Raw genomic sequence first — 19,895 nt, forward strand, 5'->3', positions numbered from 1 at the left:
CGACTAAATCCGATTTCTATTACTAGTTCATCACTTAAAGTTATTGTTTCCACTTATTATTCAAAAGGATATCCTCACATACCTGTAGTGGTAACACGCCCAGATAATTGTGGTTCTGTTTGTCCAGGATTTCTTCCTCAGCCCAATATAATGGAGGTGAATTGAATTGAGTCCATTTATAAAATTCCACATCCACACCATTATTGGTTTCACAAGAGCCCCTTTACCAAGCATAATCAAAACAATACATTGTAAACACTATTTACTTTTTCTTGGGTCGAAAGTAGTTCCACTGAAAAACTGCTCAAAGGAAAAGATGACTTTCTGCAGATGTCTGTAAAACATAATATAAGCATGAAGAGAATAGACTGTATACAATATGGACGTAATCTCTGACGTCACCCATGGGTTTCCAGAAGAGTTGTTGGTCCGGTTCCGGGGGTTGGCCCTCTTACAGCCTAACTTTAGAAAATGGGCGAAGAGGTGGAATCGTCAGACGAGGCTGCTCGGGTGACGCAGCGCCTTATATTAAGCCTTAATATCATTTAAAAAGGATGAATCCTATGACAGTTGCCATGAACAGAGATATTAGCTAAGCCGACAAAAAAAACGATTTCTGGTACCAAGCTGTAAACGTGTTCATTTCTGCTGTAAAGTTGGGCAGCTCGGTTCTGCTGAATGTCTTAAAACGTACATTCTGTCTCCTGACCACCAGGGGGTGACTCCTCTGGTTGTATAGAAGTCTATGCTTCATGTGTTAAAGCTGCATTCTCTCTTTCGACCACCAGGGGGTGACTCCTCTGGTTGTATAGAAGTCTATGCTTCATGTGTTAAAGCTGCATTATCTCTCCTGACCACCAGGGGGCGACTCCTCTGGTTGTATAGAAGTCTATATAAATGACTCTACTTCTCTTGATGTATTCCCTCAGTAAACATTGTAAACATTAGTTTTTGGTCTCAATCTCTAGTTTCAAGTCTTCTTCAATACAGAATGATGTTCATTTAGTAAATTATGGTAATTCAGAGTCAATAAGACCATAAAGCAGGGGATGCTTTAGGGCGGGCTTACTGTGATTGACAGGTCGCTGCCGCTACCAGAGCCTTATACATCGTCGCCACGTCCGCACTCTTTATGGTAACTTCTGTTCATTGATTGCGATAAAAACAACAGGTCAACAGCCGTAATCACCGACCTCGAGGCTTCAACACATCAGTCCATGAACCACGTGACGTCTCGATGATTACGTCCACTTCTTGTATAGTCTCATCGATAAATGACAGATTTAACCCGTGTGTTTTACCTTGGTATGTGGAGATGGACTCGGAGCAAGCGTCAAGTGGCCATTGGCAGAACTGCAGTTTCTGGCACTTCCAAATTGGCACACATTTTTTAAGTTTCATTGTAATATGGGTCTAGTGACTATTTAACCCACACTTGACCCCCTGTATCACTCGGCCCAGAGGTATACTTCACCTATTCTAGCTTCAGGACCCATCACTGTACCTTATGCAGCACAGTAGGATGGTCATCCCTCACGTTACCTAGTTTACAACACTGGTACATTATAGTCTAAAGGATCATCTCAGGCAAACTTCCCACTTAATTAAGTCAGAAGTTTTTCATTTAGCAAAGCAGTCAATGTATATTGTGTTATCTATTGCCCCGTTGTGTTAATGCTATTTGACCTTGTCTTGGCTAGGTCTCGCTTGTCATAGGTTTTAATTTCATCTGTATTTGTATTTTATAATCTGTATTTATTGTTATACTCTCTGTTGCACTTCTGGTTAGATACCAAACTGCATTTCGTTGCTCTGGACTAGTACATGTGCAATGACAAAGTTCAATCTAATCTCCAATCTTAATCTCAATGTGATAAATACACTTGCTTGTACATGTACTACCTCCCTCCTCTACTGTTTCTATCATGGCTGTTTTCATCCTTTTTTCCTAACACAGACTGCATATCAGGTAGCTAGGAAATCAACGATGTTTGAAGGATCACAGTATATACATACACTCCACATGTAGTTAAGACTTTTTTGTTTTATTTGGTGTTTTAAGGTGAAAACATGTAAAATAAATTCAGCAGACACAGTCCAGTCATTCTTCTCATTCTCTCCGTCTCATTTGTAATGCCACCCTCTGCCACGTTACGGTATACTCCACGAGTCCATTGTGAGGGACGTCGCTCAGCAGCACCTGGATTATGACGGTAAGCACTTCGTAGCTCATGTGTGGAGGTAAAGAGAGAACTGAGATGTACAATCAAGCCTATTTGAAACATGTGGGACACCATTCATTCACACTGATGGCGGAGCCCAGACCATAGACACCGAGACCAGGGCAGAACACACACACCCCAACTCGTGGGTTAGGAAATACACTTTTCCAATAGAAGACTGACAAAGGAAAAAAATGACTGCGGTGTCCTTTAATTTTAATAACTGACGATACCCGTACTAGATACCACTCCCCTTAACGTGATAGCAATACCAGTCGAGGGCGTCATTTGATACCTTTTTGTTCTACTTGATTTGCTACCCATCATCATCATCATCGTGCACAATGTCACCAACTCGTATGTTGTATCCCTCTCAACGTTTTGGTGGCATCTCAGTACGCTCGACTTCACACCACAGACTGTATGCGTTGTAGCTGCTGCGGTAGTACGCCACTCACATGACGCATTCAACCGAAGAACGCTTGTGGTGATTGGCAGCGGGCAAAACCATCATTTTATTTGTAGACCTGGGTATCAAAAGGATCAAATGCAGGTATCCTATGAATGAAGAGTACTGGTACTAGTACTGGTTCATTACGGTCGAGTACCGATACCCAGCCCTATTCAGCCAGCTCATAAAAGATCTTGCTTCTGCTGTTTTCCCTGTTCCCCGGTTTGTGTAGGGAAATGTCTCAGGACATACTTCCTGTATACTTCAATGTCTGCGGTTTGTTTGGGATGATAGAAGATGCAAAGCCTTCCTCCTGGGAAGGACACAGTCCACAAATGAGTCCTTCGGTTCAAGGCTGGATTGACAATTTAGCTAAGGGGGCCACTTCCTGAAAGCTTACCATGTCAATTTGAGCTGAACTAATTGGAATTCTAGGAATATGTACCACGTAATCAAATGACACGATGAGGGTCTTCACGTGGGTCCTGCGCCGCACCTTTTTGTAGACGTAAGACTTTTCTTAAGCCTGTACGGAAGTTACAGAACGAACACATTTGAACACAAACCAAAGTTCTGTTATTGCCCAACCCAAACAAAGGGAACCGAAAAGTAATCCTATGTTAGTAGTTTGTATTGAAAAGACACTGTATGCATGTAACAAGCGTGGCTTGACACGCCGTCCCTGATGGGTCCAAAACTGGCACTATGGAGGTACGTGAAGCGTCAGTTTGAGGTGCGACGCTACTGGAACAAGTGTCAGTGTTTGACGAATTGGGAGTGAGAATGTGTCGCAGAGACGGTTCTTTGTCAAGATCTAGGCACAACGCCAATGGCCCCAAGCAAGTTCATCCTGCCCTACCTTCAGAGGACTAACTCGGCTCCCCTTATTCAGTCTTCATAGGAATCTGACCACAGCTTTGAAAAGATAAGGCTCTTGTATTCCATATTCCTCTTATTGTCACATAAAGATCTAAAACTTCACTGCGCGAGTAGATCTCTCAATACTTTTTGGCTCCTACTGAGGACAAACACTTTTTTTTTTTTAAAGATTCACATATACAGTATGTAGTTTTTTCTAAAAACTAGTTTTTAACAAATGTTCCTCAAAAAAGGAGGAAATTGTGCATTTGTTGGGGACTATTTCAACTGCAGATGAACCCACTGTTAGTGTTGGTGTCTAGTTTCTAATCATTTTGGACAACAAGCGATCTCTATGGCACAGAGGAATACGATATGTCAGGTGTTGGATACTCACACAACACATGTCGGTACATACATTCATTGCTGGTTGGGGTCTGCACATGGGAGTCGATGACAATAAGAAGAATACAGAATATAATCAGCCTCATTATGTAACAGGGTTATTACCATTGGTTGAACAGACAGAAGAGGGCCCCACCTGCAGAAACCTAACCAACAAAACATTGGGCCATCACAGTTAAGACTGGAACATAATGTATGGCTTGGAGGTGCAGTGCAAGAACAGCACAGCAATGACCGCTGAGCACCAAAGACGGCGACAATAAGAAAAATAAATCTTAAGACACGGTCACGCCAGAGAGTGACATTGCACGTCCTCGTAAAACATTTTGCAGAGGAGTTTAAACTTGCAACAAAGCAATTGAGCTTGGATAGCTTCATTTGTGTTGGACTCTGTTGGTTAATGATCCAGGTCAAAGTTCAACCAGCATAGAACTTAACCCCAAATATGTGGGCCGATTGACTTTGCCTCCAGCAAGCTAGTCCTCCAAGATCCCACTAAATATAATTGATTTTGAATTTGGCTGTTTTATTGCTGGGCGTGACCGGGCCTTTACCGATTACAACTTTCGCCTACTCTAATAATTACATTACTGCTATGACTGGTTTGAGAAAGATATTGTTTTGGATGGCCGTCTGTTCTTAGAGGACAGACAGTGTTGCTCTGTCTCACACAGGACTGCCTACAGGGAGTTCTTGGTGGGCCTGTGTTGGGGACAGCGTTGAGATGTTGGTGTCACTGGTTCACTGGTTTCCCTTTGAGCTCGACAGCAGCAGAGGTTTTAGTACGGCTGGGTGGCTGAGGGCCGGAGGAACGACAACCCAACCTCATGGGACTAAGAAAATAAAAAGGCACTTTAAAAAATTGTAACAAATTTCCAGTGTTACTAGATAGACTATATATATAGTTATATATACTGTATGTATACACAGGCATTTTCATAAATGAAGGAATGCAAAGACAGAGTATAAACACTTGACTTTAAATACATTTTTATATATATATATACGCTGTATGTAATAATATATACGTAACATTTGTTGATCGTAGCTGGCAATATAGGAGCTTAAAAAAGAAGGGGGTGGATGTGATAAAGCGCATTGTGGTTTTTAGGTTTGTTGAGGTTTTTGTGAGGGGAAAACTTGTGGCAATAAGTTTCAGTTGCAGTGCACAAACCGAAGAGTTGCATAGGCAAGAAAGCAAGTTCATAATCACTCAGTTTGGACCATCAAAAGTGGTACGTAAGAAAGAAACAATCAAACACACCAGAAGAAATGCAGTGGAGACAGCGTGTCTATCCAAATGGATAGTACAGATTGCTTTAACTTCCATAAAGCAAAAAAAACAAGTTTGTCCCCCCCCCATTCTCAATATCAAAGAAGCGAGAGTCAGTTCAAAGTCAGCAGCGTACTTGTGCAGGGCGTGATGGAATGGCATGTGTGTAAATAGACTGCATACGCAGTGCATGTGTACGTGTGTTTCCAGGGAGGCCGAGGGCCGGGCGCCAACCCCTACAGCTGGGTGTCCTGGTACTGGAAGGAGTTGGCGGTGTAGTATCCCGGCACTGCCGCCTCCTCCTCCTCATCCTCCTCCTCTTCCTGCTCCTCCTCCTGCCCCTCTTCACTGGGGTAGAAGGGATGTCCCTCCATGGACGGAGGAGTCTGGGGTTCAAGACGGGAGCTGGAGCTGGAAGGAAGTGGACCAAACAAGCCGTACTGAGTCATGCCACACTTGATGGACAATCTTTTTGGTCCATCATTTCTGTACCAACATAAATACCTCAACAACTATTGGATTGCCATGAAATGGTGTACAGGCATTCATGGTTCCCAGATGATGTATCCTACCGATAGATCTGGACAGCTGTCTTCATAGATAACTGTGACATCTGCTAACGGTGTTAATGAGCCCTTGATGATCATTTCTAATGAGCTTGGTGAGCCCGGACCTTTCCAAACTGGTGGCATGTCACTCTGTTATTTCTGCTTGTCTGGCTGTCACCTTGTTGTGTTTGAAGGTTCAGTTCTAATGCCTTTACACTTTCAATACAGGGTACACACTTTAGAAACAGTGTTTCCAAAAGGCCCTTCAACTTAAAAGATAACTCTTTGTTGATATTGCATACCAGTTGTGTTTAGGACCAGATCACTCTCTACTAGTCAAATACAGCTTCATGGTCAGCCATAAGCGTCTGTATGAGACGCACCAGGCTTTCAATATTATTATTATTATTATAATATCTTATCTCATGTATAAGAATGGACGTAGTCACCGTGAGGTCACCCATTGGTTTGTGCCATTTTGAAGCCTCGAGCTTGGTGAATTCGTTGTCACCATCTTGGATTAAGGCCGCCGCCATGTTGTTGTTGTTTTTTGAACTAAAGTGACCATATTTGGAATGTGGATGAGTGACGTAGAGACACAGTATCTGGCTCTGCATCCCCTGCTTTATGGTCTGTTTGACTCTAAATGAACATCATTTACTAAATGAACATCACGCTGTATTGAAGAAGACTTGAAACTAGAGATTGAGACCAAACACTAATGTTTGTTTACAGTTTTACTTTCTTTACTGTCTGACTTTGTGTTTCTGGCCCATTTCTGATTGGTTATTGGACTGATTCTAAGCAATGTTGCTATATTCAGAGATGGTGGAATTATATAAAAACATATAAAAACTACTGTCGAGCAGGATATGCTTTAGGGACGGCGTACTGTGATTGACAGGTCGCCGCCGCTAAGTCAATATTCCGCATTCTAAATATGATGACTTTATTTTATCGGTTGAAAAAACAACATCCAAGATGGCGAAATTGAAGGATCAAAACCAGTCGATAAACCTATGGGTGACTTCATGAAGACTACGTCTACTTCCTATACAGACTCCGCTTCACACACACACAAACGATGCAATCCACCGTTAGTGTTCTTAAATTGGATCTCATTAATATCAGCCTCACTGTTTACTGAGCTTGTAAAATGCCCCCTATCGGTAAAACATGGGTAAGGTCACAGCACTGTGAATCATTAGGACTACAACTGTAAAGACCTGTTACTTCAAGGGTCCTCGATGAGGTCAGCGGATTAGGCTGCACTAACAGTGCCATCTTGTAACCGGAAGGTTAGCAAACACACAACCGTGCTGACGAACACACTCACAGCTGGGAAACGGTCGTATGGCCGTAGTGCGCCTACCCGATGGGCTGCGGGCGACTGTGATCCAGCTTGGCTGTCTTCAGAGGAACGGCATAGATGTCCGGGTGCTTCTGAGCAATTTCCAGCTGGGAACAAAGATGAGTTGATTAAAGCAAACAATAAAAATAATAAGACATGAGTGAGGTAGATTATCGTCAAGACTTTTACTGAGCTCATCCATGCTCCTCAGAAGATGAACCCTCCTCATGGAAGCTTTCTACTTTGACCTCTCTGGGCCAAAATATCCAAATAACTCAAAAACAATCTATTATGGATATTGTGCAAACAAGTAGATATGTTATGACCAGGCTAACCAGGCCTGAAAGGTGAAGCCAATGAGACCTGCTTTCTTTCTAATGACCATCATCAGTGTTGTACAAAGAAGTTTGATTGTATAGAAGTCTATGAGAAAAGGACTCTCCTTCTCTCTGTATGTATTCTGTGGTGGAGTGACATCACAGTTTGCTCCAGACCTCACCCCTCCTACATGTATGCCGTTTTCCTCTGCACATCATGGACAACAACACTGTGTACCCACTTAACTGGTCTGCACTTGGCTCTCTATGTTGTGAGCCATTTTCATCAAGCCACTAAAAGAGATGAACGTCATGGACAATAATGATTCATCAGCACACTAATATGACTTATATTTACCTTCCCGTAGCATCTTTTTTATGAACAACGATAACGTGCTGCTCTAAAGAAGCTGATCTAAGATCTGCCTCCTGTTATGCCTAATGCACTTCATGATACTACAGACGAGCTATGCCCACCCTGGCGTTCTGTGCCTCCTGCAGCTCCAGCAACCTCTGGGCTCGGGCGAAGTGGTCCATCTTCTCGAAGGCCTTGATCTTTCCCAGGAAGGACCTCAAGGACGGATCCTCCACGGGGTTGTCCCTCGCCGCCTCCTGCTGCTGCTGGTTACAGGTCGCCACAGTGGCAGCGGGCAGAGCCGCAGGCGAGCGAACCGCGGCCTCCGCCGCTCTCCCGCAACTGCCGGGCTTGGCCGCGGCGGGGGGTTGGGGGGCTCCTGGGGGCCACAGTTTGCCGCAGGGGCTGAAGTGGTGAGCCGGGGACAGAGGCAGCGGGGCCGAGGCGGCGGAAGAACGGGAGATGAGGGGCGGAGGGTCGTTGTTGCTGCTGGCGGGGCTGCTGCTGGAGGGGGAGTCGTAACTTCGGCTGGAGCTGGGGGGCGGGGGGTGGTGCTGACGGTGGTGATGGTGCGGGTTGGCAGAGCCCGGCACGAGGATCGGATCGTCCCTCAGAGACAGTTTGACCTGAGCAAGCAGGGGAAGCGTAGAGCCAGAACAGATGGTGGTACTCACAGTTCTGTTAGAATAAACCAAACATCTCTGAAACACCGCTTCAGCTTTTATGGCCATCTTTACTCCCGCTGGGGGCTTTTGTAGATTTGTCAGACTAAATTGGCAGTAAATGGCACAAAGGCAATAAAGTAGCCCATGAATATAAGATACAAGTTCACAGATAATTACAATCGCTCCTCAGCATTGTGGAGGCTGGTTTATGGCTTTATGCCGGTGACACCTAGTCAATGGGAGTTAATGGGTTACACTCGTTGTCTTTGATTCTTCGCAGTACATTTGGTTTGTACGCCCTTTTAGAGAATATAGAGTACAAACAAAGCTTAAGGTGTCTAAGCTTCCAGACAGATTTTGTATATTTTTAAAAAGCCTAACCGCTAACTAGCAGCAGTGTACAAAATACACTAGATTCAACCAAACTGCTGAGACTGAGAGAGACAGCAGCTCTTTTCTTTGGAGTGGTTCCTCAAAGGGAAGGCCAGCCTGCTCCTCTCAGAGGAGGCAGACAGCTGCCAGCTTGCATGTGGAGGACAGAGCAGAGATGCTGTGTGTCGTCTCACATGAGATAACATTAGATAACATGAGATAACATTAGATCACATGAGATAACATGAGATCACATCATAACATGAGATCACCCCCAGTGGAATAACCCCCCCAGTCTCACATAGACCCCAACGCGACTAACAGCCTCATGTGAAAGGCACAAGAAGCACAGCGCTGCAACCACGTCCGCCCACAAGCAGCAAGGCCTTCTGGGTATACGTGTACATGCACAACACTACACTAGAATTAAGGGACAGCAGCTTGCTCATTATTATTCTTTGATTTATACTTTAATATATTGTTGTTGTTGTTTATTTGCAGTTGGTGTGTGACCCTCACCTTGCTGTCGGCTAAGAAGGCCGGTGGAGGACTGGACCTGTTGAGGACTTCACGGCTGCTGATTTTCCTCATGCGGCTCCTGATGTCTGGACTGTACCTGCGCAAGATCTACACACACACACACACACACACACACACACACACTTAGAGTGTCAGGTGGTGTTATGCATACTGTTCTTCTTTCCAGTTCAATCTTCTTTAAGAAAAAGATATCGATATGATTTATTACAAGTATTAAGTACGTTTTGATTTTCCCCAAATAAACAATTTCAAAGCGACCCTTTTTTAAAATGTGTTGTTGAGACAGTACCCACAGCATATGCATGTGTCTCTTTCTGTCCTGCTCACCATGTTTGCACAACACATTAGATCTGAAATGCAGATGGTTTGTGTGAAAGTACGTTTGTTAGTATTTTGGTTGGATTAGTACGGAAGTGAGAAAAGGGGAAAGAAATCTGGTGATCCATTTTTGTAAATCTGACCTTAATAGTTCTCTTTTCAGATGTTCCCACTTGGTTCACAGATTAATAAAGGTTATTCTTTTATTATTCTTTTTTTATTACATTACATGTCATTTAGCTGACGCTTTTATCCAAAGCGACTTACAATAAGTGCATTAAACCATGAGTCCAAACTCAGAACAACAAGAACCAAGCAAGTACAATTTCTTCAATAACGTTAAACTACAAAGTACTATCAGTAAGAGACATTTAAGTGCTGCTAAAGTGCTAAACAACAAAGTGCTATTGGTAAGGGACATTTAAGTGCTACTAAAGTGCTAAACAACAAAGTCCTATCGGTAAGAGACATTTAAGTGCTGCTAAAGTGCTAAACAACAAAGTGCTATCGGTAAGGGACATTTAAGTGCTACTAAAGTGCTAAACAACAAAGTGCTATCGGTAGCACTTTTTCCATCTTATTCTTTTTTTTACCTGCTCTTTATTTACAAACACGGGAGAGAAAACTATTTAGATCAGACTTAGAGGATTTAAAAAAAATCCTTTTATCACTTTATCATTTTTGCATACAGAATAACTTCTGATGCACTATTATGTATTATAGAAGTAAATGCAATACACTGCAGATACAGACTTTATGATTGTGTCACCTTATTTTATGGTCAACTATACAGCTGCTGGTGGCTGGATTGTCCAGATGTTGCAGGCATGAAGCTGTAATCTCCTGTCTGCCCTACAGATGGCAGCACCGCACCGAGAGTGAAACTGAGGTCTGCATCAGCCTGTGTGTTAAACAAAGCTGGCATTTCCAACGAATACATACCATAATATATCACCTAGCAGTGACGCCATGGTGCTTGAGAAAGATTTAGCTTACACTTGCATTTCATTAAAATAAATCTTGCACTGTTTATTGTTTAATTCAATTTGAATCTTGCATTTTATGTCATTACTTTTAATATTGTGTCTTAATGCCTTTTATGTCTCATGTGAAACACTAGCTGTTGAAAGGAGCTTCACTAAAATGTTTCTTCTTCTTCGTATTGTAACTTACTTACTTTGCAGATTTGAATATTTTGCACACAGAGCACATTTGGTGTTCCGACTGCAACATCACGAATGCATTTGAGGAAAAGATTATTAATAACACTCATGTGAGTGACCGCGTGTCAGCCGTCTCCATGGCGCCGGGCTTGTCCCCCTGCCAGGGCGGCCATTTATAACCACCTCTGCTTTTAGACAGTGAGATGACACCAGTTGGGCGGAGCATGTCAGAACTAGGCCTGGGCGGCTGGGCCTACTGAACTTTACAGAGCTCTGCTATGACAACCCAAAGTCAATGTAAACCCTCAAAAAATATATATGATGACATTTAAACACGTCGCCCAACACCCACTTTTACTGAGTATGGCTTGAACGCACCATGCAAATGTTTAAAGGTTGTGGCATTTACACTTACACAATGTTCCTAAATTCAAACCTTTTATAACACCCCCCCCTTCTATGTATTGGGACAAATAAATACGCATTATGTACTACTTACATTGTCATTATTACGCTGACTTTTAACTGCAAATATAACAAATTATTAAATTATTATCTAAATATGAGTTGACTAACTACATATTTTTTTGTTTGGGAAATCAAAAGTAAATTCCTGGATTGCAGTTTTAAAAGTTGGTGCACATCCTCAACACGGCCAAAAAAAGGTCGACATCAATCAGTCTATTGACCGGCTTCAACCCGGAGTCACTGTGTGTGTGCGTGCGCGTGTGCGTGCGTGTGTAAGTGAGTGTGTGTGTGTGTGTGCGTGTGTGCGTGCGTGTGTGTGTGCGTGTGTGTGCGTAAGTGAGTGTGTGTGCGTGTGTGCGTGCGTGTGCGTGTGTGCGTGTGTGTGTGCGTGTGTGTGTGTGCGTGCGTGTGCGTGCGTGTGAGTGTGTGTGTGCGTAAGTGAGTGTGTGTGTGTGTGTGCGTGCGTAAGTGAGTGTGCGTGCGTGCGTGTGTGTGCGTAAGTGAGTGTGTGTGTGTGTGCGTAAGTGAGTGTGCGTGCGTGTGTGTGTGTGTGTGCGTGTGTGCGTGTGTGCGTGCGTGTGTGTGTGTGTGTGCGTGCGTGTGCGTGTGAGTGTGTGTGTGTGTGCGTAAGTGAGTGTGTGTGTGTGTGTGCGTGTGTGTGTGCGTGCGTGTGTGTGCGTAAGTGAGTGTGTGTGTGTGCGTGCGTGCGTGCGTGTGTGTGTGTATGCGTGCGTGTGTGCGTGTGTACGTAAGTGAGTGCGTGCGTAAGTGAGTGTGTGTGTGTGTGTGTGTGTGTGCGTGCGTGTGAGTGCGTGTGTGTGTGTGCGACTCTGACCTCCTCGGCCGTGACGGGCTCCGACGAGCGGCTGATGGCGGAGATGTGCACCATCTCCACGTCGGGCTCGTTGTCGGTGTAGGTCCCGCCCTCGTCTGCGGTGTCGTCGAGGTCGGAGGTCAGCCGGCTGTCAATGCTGAGGTAGTCGGCGGACAGGAAGGACAGGCGCTCCACGTCCTGGCAGTCCAGATCACTCTCTACTCCCACCGGCTAGAAGAGACACATGATGGATCTTGGGTGTACAGGAAGGAAGGATGGACAGACGGATAGCACAAGAACAAGAGAGAAGAAAGACAAACAGAGCCGAGCTGTAGAGCACTACTGGCAGGAAGTAGGAAGACACACAGTGAGCATGCTCAGAGCGCACGCAACGGTTGGCTGCTACGAAGGGTGCGGAAGACAAGAGGGCAGCCAGTCCACGACAGAGACCGAGTACGGACTGAAGCTAGTGCAGCTAACCCAACAGGCCTTCCCTCATCGATACAAACAGGGTGGACAAAATAACAGAAACACACCCAAGTGACTCGTCCTGGGTTAAAGGATGTTTGGGCAGTGTCTTTTCCAAGAGCTTGAGATGTACAGTCTACCTAAACACAGTCAAAGTGGAGTCACTGCGTACCCCGAAATCAGGTTTTAAAGCTGAACCAGAACTATGAGAAATATGAATCGGCGTAGAGTTTTCAGTTCAGGCTCCTATCTTTATAAATGAAATGAATCCCTTTTGTATGGTTTTCCTTGGCTGGTTTGTTTAAATCTGTTTTCCATCACAGTGAGGTGGAGATGTCTCATGAGGTTAAAGCTGCATTTGGTAGCGTTCAGAAAACATTACTTTTTGTCATATTTGCTCATACCATCACACCCCGAATGAAAAAACAGCATTTTGCATTAAAGTTACCAACTGCAGCTTGAAAGCCACCATGTGTGAATCTGTGTCTCCTCGGGACGGACAGTAATAGTACAACAATGAAAAGATGCTTCAATTACATTGAAAATTCCCTGGCTATCTCTGACCGTGCACCACGTGTGTGTGTGTGTGTGTGTGTGTGTGTGTGTGTGTGTGTGTGCTTACCTTGCCGTCAGATACCCACACGGCCTGCATCTGCTGCTCTCTGATAGAGTCTTTGACGCCGCCGTACCAGGCGTCGTTGGCCGAGTTCAGGTCGACGGTAGCTGAGTGAGAAAACCATCAAACCTCAACACACACGCACTCAAATATGCAGCTACAGCTACGGCCCTGCCACGCTGTGTGTGTGGACTGCACCTGTGAACAGGTGCGAGCAGGTCTTCCTCAGCTTGACGGCCTGTTCGTAGAGTTTGCGGGCGCTGCGGTTGGAGTTGGGGGCGACCCTCTGCCTCATGGCCTTGATGCCGTGCTTGCTGTCCGGGTTGAAGAAGATGACGATGGGGTACCACTGGGTGTAGTTCAGGGTGTCCACCGCCTTGGGCGTCACGTCCAGCAGGGCGTGCTTGTCCTGGGTGGCGTGGGCAACGGAGACACAAGGTCACGGTGAACAAGGAGTACAAACAAGGCGACGCAAGCCGCGGTCACCAGCCGAGCTCAGAGGTGCTGCTGCTGTGACGGCAGCTTGCGGCTCATGACTAAACCTGATGAGCTGTGGCTGCGTAACTTAGTCACTATCGCTGTGGCTTTCCTCGACCTGTACTCCTGTCGTGTGTCCGTTCAATTGTCAAGCGAACTCTAATGTGTGTGCGTGAGTGGGCACCTGCTCGATGATTTGTCGGATGGTGTTCAGGCGAACCACTCCCGAGGACTTCTCAGAGCCAGCGTCTTTCGGCTCAGTTTCTGACGCAAGGACACAGAAACAATGGAGCGGTTATTTAGATCTACCCACTTGGGAAGGAAGACTCTCGCAAACAGAAAGAGACTCACTGGCCACGACAAACAGGTCGGGCATCTCGGAGGCCAGTTTCTCATTGGCGGCGTCGGCGATGGGGCCGAACAGCACCACGGGACGCCGGAAGCCAGCTGCAACGACACGCCGTTAATAACCACACCGCTCACACCTTCCAAACTTCACATCAATCAACCACTGATGGACCGATCTGGAGGCCCGTGGACGGCCTTTGACACGTTGCTTACCCAGCAACATATTTGCCGGTCGGACAGAAATATTAGCTGTGACGATATGCGTTTTAATAATAGAGGATAGTTGAGTTCCAAACTAAAGGTACGTGGTTTTGGTTGGGACCATGCTCAACATGAATACATGTTGGTGAGGTGGCTATGTGGATATTTCCTTCAAAATATGTATCACTGAATCATTTTGAGTAAAAAAACACGTCCGTTCATTAAGCCAGTAATCACATAGGACAGGAAAACACAGGCTGAGACTGTGGACAACTATATGACAATAAACAATGCCCCTTTGTGATCTATGGTACCTATTTCTAGATCTCAGAAGAGAATTGTTTGTTTTGTTCCGTCGAGCCTGACTAAAGGATTCAGACTCACTGTTAAACCGTTCACAGCCTCCAGAGTGTCCCTGCACTCCCAATAGAGACACACTAATTGGTCCTTCTCATTGTTTCTTACTACAAAACCAGGGCACTGAACTACATTATATCTAATTATCTTGAGGGTTATTTAATTGATTAGAAATTAGGATAGGAATATACAAGAATTCTGCCAGGCGTAAACCTGAGGGGAGATCATGCGTTCGGTTGTGTGTCTCTGTCTGTCGACAGCTAATTTAGTATACTACTTCTAGTGATTCCTACTTTAAAAACATATATATTTTATTGTGTTTTACTGCTGACTCCCTGTTCCTCGTAACCGGCTCATAGTGATCAACAACTGCTCCAGTAAAAGAGAAACTTTCCAGCAATCACCTCTGCAAACTAGCCGGAGCTGTTCTCTTGCAGCCACATTTTGGTCTTTGTCGTCGCTCAAAAACGAACATCCATAGAAAGGTTTAGTCTCATTTTGAACCGGAGCAACTGCAGATTAAGTCCATACGTGAATGATGAATACATCTACTAGAAGCGTTCACCAAGTGGACACTTTGAGGAGATGTAGTTTCCCAGTATGACACAATCACCCACCTTCTCGGAGCACCACTCGCTCGTACGCTGGGAAGCGGGTGGCCAGCGTCTGAACGCTCAGGTTTTCTCTGCTCTTCCTCAGGTCCTTCCTCTTCAGAGACCGTTGGCCTCGCAACCGCCAGAAGTCGGCTCGGTCGCCCGCAGCAGCTTTATGCGAGCTCTGGACGCTGGCCATCTGCTCCGCTCTGACGGGGAGAACAGAAATAATACATTCATATATGTGTTTGTGGATATAAAACACGTTCTGGAGCTCTGTAGTAGGTCACACTGTGCATGCAATATGTCTTTTTCCAGATATCCGATATTGCCATTCTAATTCAGCGTAGCCAAAGCTAGGTGTCACACTTTCTTTTCGGCTGAGAAACATTGCTGAACTTGGGCCAATTGTGTCTCAAGCTGAGATGGATCAACATTTAGGCTATTGTTTCTTCCCATCTCCCTCCTGGATTGTGTCCAAGTGATCCAGCTTTTGGCAAAGTTCATTCAAAGGTCTCCATCAAATTCCAGATCCCATTTGACTTGTGATCACCTTTGGAGCTCAACATTAGTGATGCGTGATGTTCTGGGTTAGAACCCACCAGCTCCCTGGGGCCTCCGGTGTGGATGTGCATGTTCTCCACGTGTTAGCTTCCTTCCACGGACTAAAGACATACAGGTTAGCTTAATCAGGCTAAAGGTTGAGTGCAAACTGCCTGTAGGTGTGACTGGACGTAGACACCCAGACGTCGTCACCCATTGGTTTGTGGACTGCCGTTTCGAAGGCTTGGTTTGGGCCTTTTGATCGTCGCCACAAGAGAGTGGAGCTAAATGGAACTAAGGTGGAGCTAAGTATAAGAAATCTTTTCAGGCGACTAAAATGTTACAACTCACTTTTATGAAACTGAAAACACCTCGTGAAAGGGTTAAAGGTCTAAGACGAAAACACGGACAACTCCCAGACCGCACAACGCCGTGGTAGCAACCTGTCAATCACAAGGTACCCCGCCCTAAAGCATACTCTCCTTTATGGTCTGTTTGACTCTACATGGAGCATCATGTACTAAATGAACATCACGCTGTATTGAAGAAGACTTCAAACTAGAGATTGAGACCAAAAACTAATGTTTACAATGTTTACTGAGGGAATAGTAGAGTCATTTATATAGACTTCTATACAACCAGACTTCTTTTATGCCCCGTGATGGCCATTAGAAATAACGCCAATGTGGAGGTTTGAGGTACTTCCACATTGACGTTCACTTTTCAGAACCTGGTTGGCCTATAAATTCCTTGGCGACGTGTTCACTACCTCTTGCCCAATGTAAGCTAGGCTACAACCCCCCACCACCCTCTAAACTGCATAAGCAGTTACAGATAACGGATGGATGTATATATTGTGTCTTTATGTCTTTGATTGTGGAGAACTTTGTGTCATGTCATTTAGATAAATGCTCATGCCATAAACTCTACTCATGAATGAACACATTCTGAGCATTTTAAAGCACACTCATCCCCCCAGAGTGAATGTGTGGTGTAATTAAAACACACAAGACTCATCCGGAAGCATACCACTGGGATATGTGTCGTCTCATGCCAGTGATTTACTCAGCCTCTGGGCTCCGGACCTGTAGTCACAGCAGCCCCCCATGGTACTACAGTACTGTGCATCTCTCTTCCTCATTGTGTGCCATTGAGAGAAGGCGTGTTAATGAGAGATGGACACTGACATAAGTGACTCACAATGTGTGCATAATCCACATTGTGTGTACATGCATACATATATAGTCCTCAGTCCAACCTGAGAGGACCACGAATTAGAGCTGACCACACAGCTGAAGATTCAGGGTCTGTGTACGTTTCGATAGTTTGTTTGTTTTATTAAATCCTAAGGGGCCGAATTGAGAAAAGACTCTAGCGGTTAGCTGTTAGCTTGAATTCAGCCAGAGTAAACCACAGCGTCGGGGGTTTGATCCCGGACCGCCACGCGCCCACGCCAGAGCTGCCAACTTTCTGTTGCTGCCGTTACGGGGGTGAGACCCAGAGCTCCACCAGCCCGCTGTGACCCCTGGCGTTGTTTCTGGCTGAAGGAGAGTTTCTCCAGCTCCGCTAACTGAAGGTCTGTCTCCACAGCGACCCGCTCGACACCAATCAGACGATCGGTTCCATCCCCGGCCGCTCCAGTCCATTTCTAAGTTTCCAAGACATTTTACCCCTAAGGCTGTGCCACCAGTGTAAGAGCGGGCGTGAATTATCAAGTTTGTTTAGTCCTGATGGGCCGGTGGCATCGGGCATGGTAGCCCATGGTGGGATCAGAGGCTGTTAGATGACGCCACAAGCGTACCGAGGGTCTTTGTAGTCTCCGGCTGACGGGCCTACCTGCTCTTGTTGGGGATGATGCCCTTCTCCAGCAGCTGCTTGTCCTTGCCAACACGGATCGCCAGCCAGTTGCCCAGCTTGCCGTCGTAGAGGGTGTCCACCACCTTGAAGATGTCCCCCCGGCTGAAGGCCAGGCTCTGAGGAGTCTCTTTCTCGTACTCAAAGTGGGTCCGGATGAAGAAGGAGTCTCCGCGCCCGGATACCAAGATGTCATTGTAGACTAGACAAACCCAAAAGAAAGAGAAGGGGGCATTGAAGGGAGCGAGAGAACGCTGGATGTAAGAGCAGAGGACTAGCGTGTTAGAACGCTGCTCAGGCCAAGTGAGGACCACTAGACTCAGTCACAATCAGACTATTTAAGGTAATACACAAACCTTTTACTCCTCATTCCCCTTTTAGGGTGGCCTGCTTAAACTACATGAATGGACAATTTGTTTGCATTATGCCCTTGTGATGAATTTGGATATATATTTATGTAGTATTAATTACTCAGAGGGACAGCCCGACTGATTTAAAGGTAAAGAGACACCATATTGTAATATGTCACCAAAGGCGCCTAAAATGGTAACATTCCAGAGCATAGGCTTCGGGACAGACTTTCATATGGACTTTTATTTCATATTTTGTTTTTGAACATCAAATCTTATTCTCTGCATACTTCACAAATGATTGGAAATTAAAGCCGTGGGCTCAAAGAGCTTGGGCTACTTTGTTATCCACGCGCTGTTCTGCAAAGGTCAAGGGTGAACCTCCGCGCACACACTTCCAGTCTCATTTGCACAATCAAAACAAATGCACACACTTGTCTGACTGTTTCATGGAAATGAACTACGCGGCCGGCTGCAGGCTCCAGCGCGGCTCCCTGATGTGATGCGCGTGGTCCGACAAAGCGCTGACCCAAAAGGACCAACAGTCACACTGACGATGAGCCACTGATGCCTGGCTACACACACACACACACACACACACACACAGCATATATTCAGCCGACTTTGATCTCATACTGATAAAATACATAAAACAAAGGGTTCCCTCAGCATGACCTTCTCGTTTGAGTACACCTCCCAGTTTTAAATACATTATGCCGCGTTTCCCCTGGGTTGTCTGCTTCGGCCTGGCAAATAGGCTGTGTGTGTGTGTGTGTGTGTGTGTGTGTGTGTGTGTGTGTGTGTGTGTGTGGTGTGCTAACCCATTTACGTCACACCAAATTTCGTTAACAAATTTAACATTCTTTAAATATTTATCAGTTTCTTTTTCCAAACATTTAATTGGACCTCACGTCGGCTTAAATTAGACCCACCGCACAGATGGAAAAACAATCCACATGGTGTGTGTACATGCATACACAGTCCTCAGTCCAACCGGATGTATTTACAGTGGATCTCCTTTCCTTTTTGGCATCTTATCACAGCTATGCAGATGTTATTCAATTGTAAAATTGTCCAATTTAAACCTCAGAACAAAACTACTCTGGGGTCCTCTTACCAGGGCTTGTTGGCTGTTTGAACCTTTTTTTCTTTTCCGTTTCCACTCTGATATTCTGTCTGTATCACATGTCTTGATATTGTCTTTTACTGTGAAGCACTTTGGGATGTCCGTCTTAAAAAGTAGGGTTGTTTGGATATCAGTATCAGAAATGCCTGCGACGCAGCCTATAATGCTGGATCGGGATCGAAGTTTATGCACCGATCACGTTATCATAAATATCTAAAATACACTTAACTTGCACTACATATCAACCCCTTTTAATCTGACACTACATTAGAACTAAGTCGGTTTTGAATTTATAAAGATGTATCTTGCAATCCATTTTGCTGTACTAGTACGTCTCATCCGCGACCATTTGATTCATTCTTTCTATGTGAGGACCTGCCAACTCTCTCTGACGACCTTACATGTCCTCTCAACACTAAAGAGTCTGCTTCACTGTGCCATGTGTTTTGCTTCATAAATAGATTTTTCCAATAAAAAAAGCCCCCTTTCTCTTTCCAGAGCCACGCGCTCAATGGGCCAATGTGCTGATTGCGTAACACAGTTGGAGGCGTGTGCCCATCTGTGTCACGGTTGGCTGAACCAAAACTAGCCTGATCTGGTCTAAAAGCCTCGAGGGACCAAGCTGGTATCTCCATCATTCAATGGAAACATCACAGAAAGAGAGAGTGGGGGAAACTGTGGTCCCGTGGAGTGGAGAGTGACAGCTGGCAGTGCATTGTGGGAAAGTACACTGTGATACTCCACGAGTCGCTGACAAGCCTACAACCATTAACACACGGCACTCAAACAGGAGGTAATGGTGCAGTTGTTGGGGACTATTTCCAACGGCGGATTAATCCACG

The 19,895-nt window shown here is 45.2% G+C and overlaps 1 protein-coding gene across 1 annotated transcript in view; it reads right to left on the reverse strand.

Annotated features, from left to right (window-relative positions):
* Positions 1-3,649: 3,649 nt before the first annotated feature.
* The window catches only part of LOC117737011 (tight junction protein ZO-2-like), a 53,980-nt gene continuing 37,734 nt past the window's right edge, over positions 3,650-19,895 (reverse strand). Inside the window, exons 13-23 of the mRNA XM_034542717.1 lie at positions 17,560-17,779; positions 15,205-15,389; positions 14,033-14,128; positions 13,866-13,945; positions 13,403-13,613; positions 13,211-13,311; positions 12,142-12,351; positions 9,337-9,444; positions 7,903-8,406; positions 7,130-7,215; positions 3,650-5,620 (exon numbers count right to left, since the gene is read on the reverse strand). Coding sequence (XP_034398608.1) covers positions 5,446-5,620; positions 7,130-7,215; positions 7,903-8,406; positions 9,337-9,444; positions 12,142-12,351; positions 13,211-13,311; positions 13,403-13,613; positions 13,866-13,945; positions 14,033-14,128; positions 15,205-15,389; positions 17,560-17,779 — 1,976 coding nt within the window. The 3' untranslated portion in view covers positions 3,650-5,445. The remainder of the gene's footprint in view (positions 5,621-7,129; positions 7,216-7,902; positions 8,407-9,336; positions 9,445-12,141; positions 12,352-13,210; positions 13,312-13,402; positions 13,614-13,865; positions 13,946-14,032; positions 14,129-15,204; positions 15,390-17,559; positions 17,780-19,895) is intronic.

Source organism: Cyclopterus lumpus, chromosome 9 (genome assembly GCF_009769545.1).
Source record: "Cyclopterus lumpus isolate fCycLum1 chromosome 9, fCycLum1.pri, whole genome shotgun sequence".
NCBI lineage: Eukaryota > Metazoa > Chordata > Actinopteri > Perciformes > Cyclopteridae > Cyclopterus > Cyclopterus lumpus.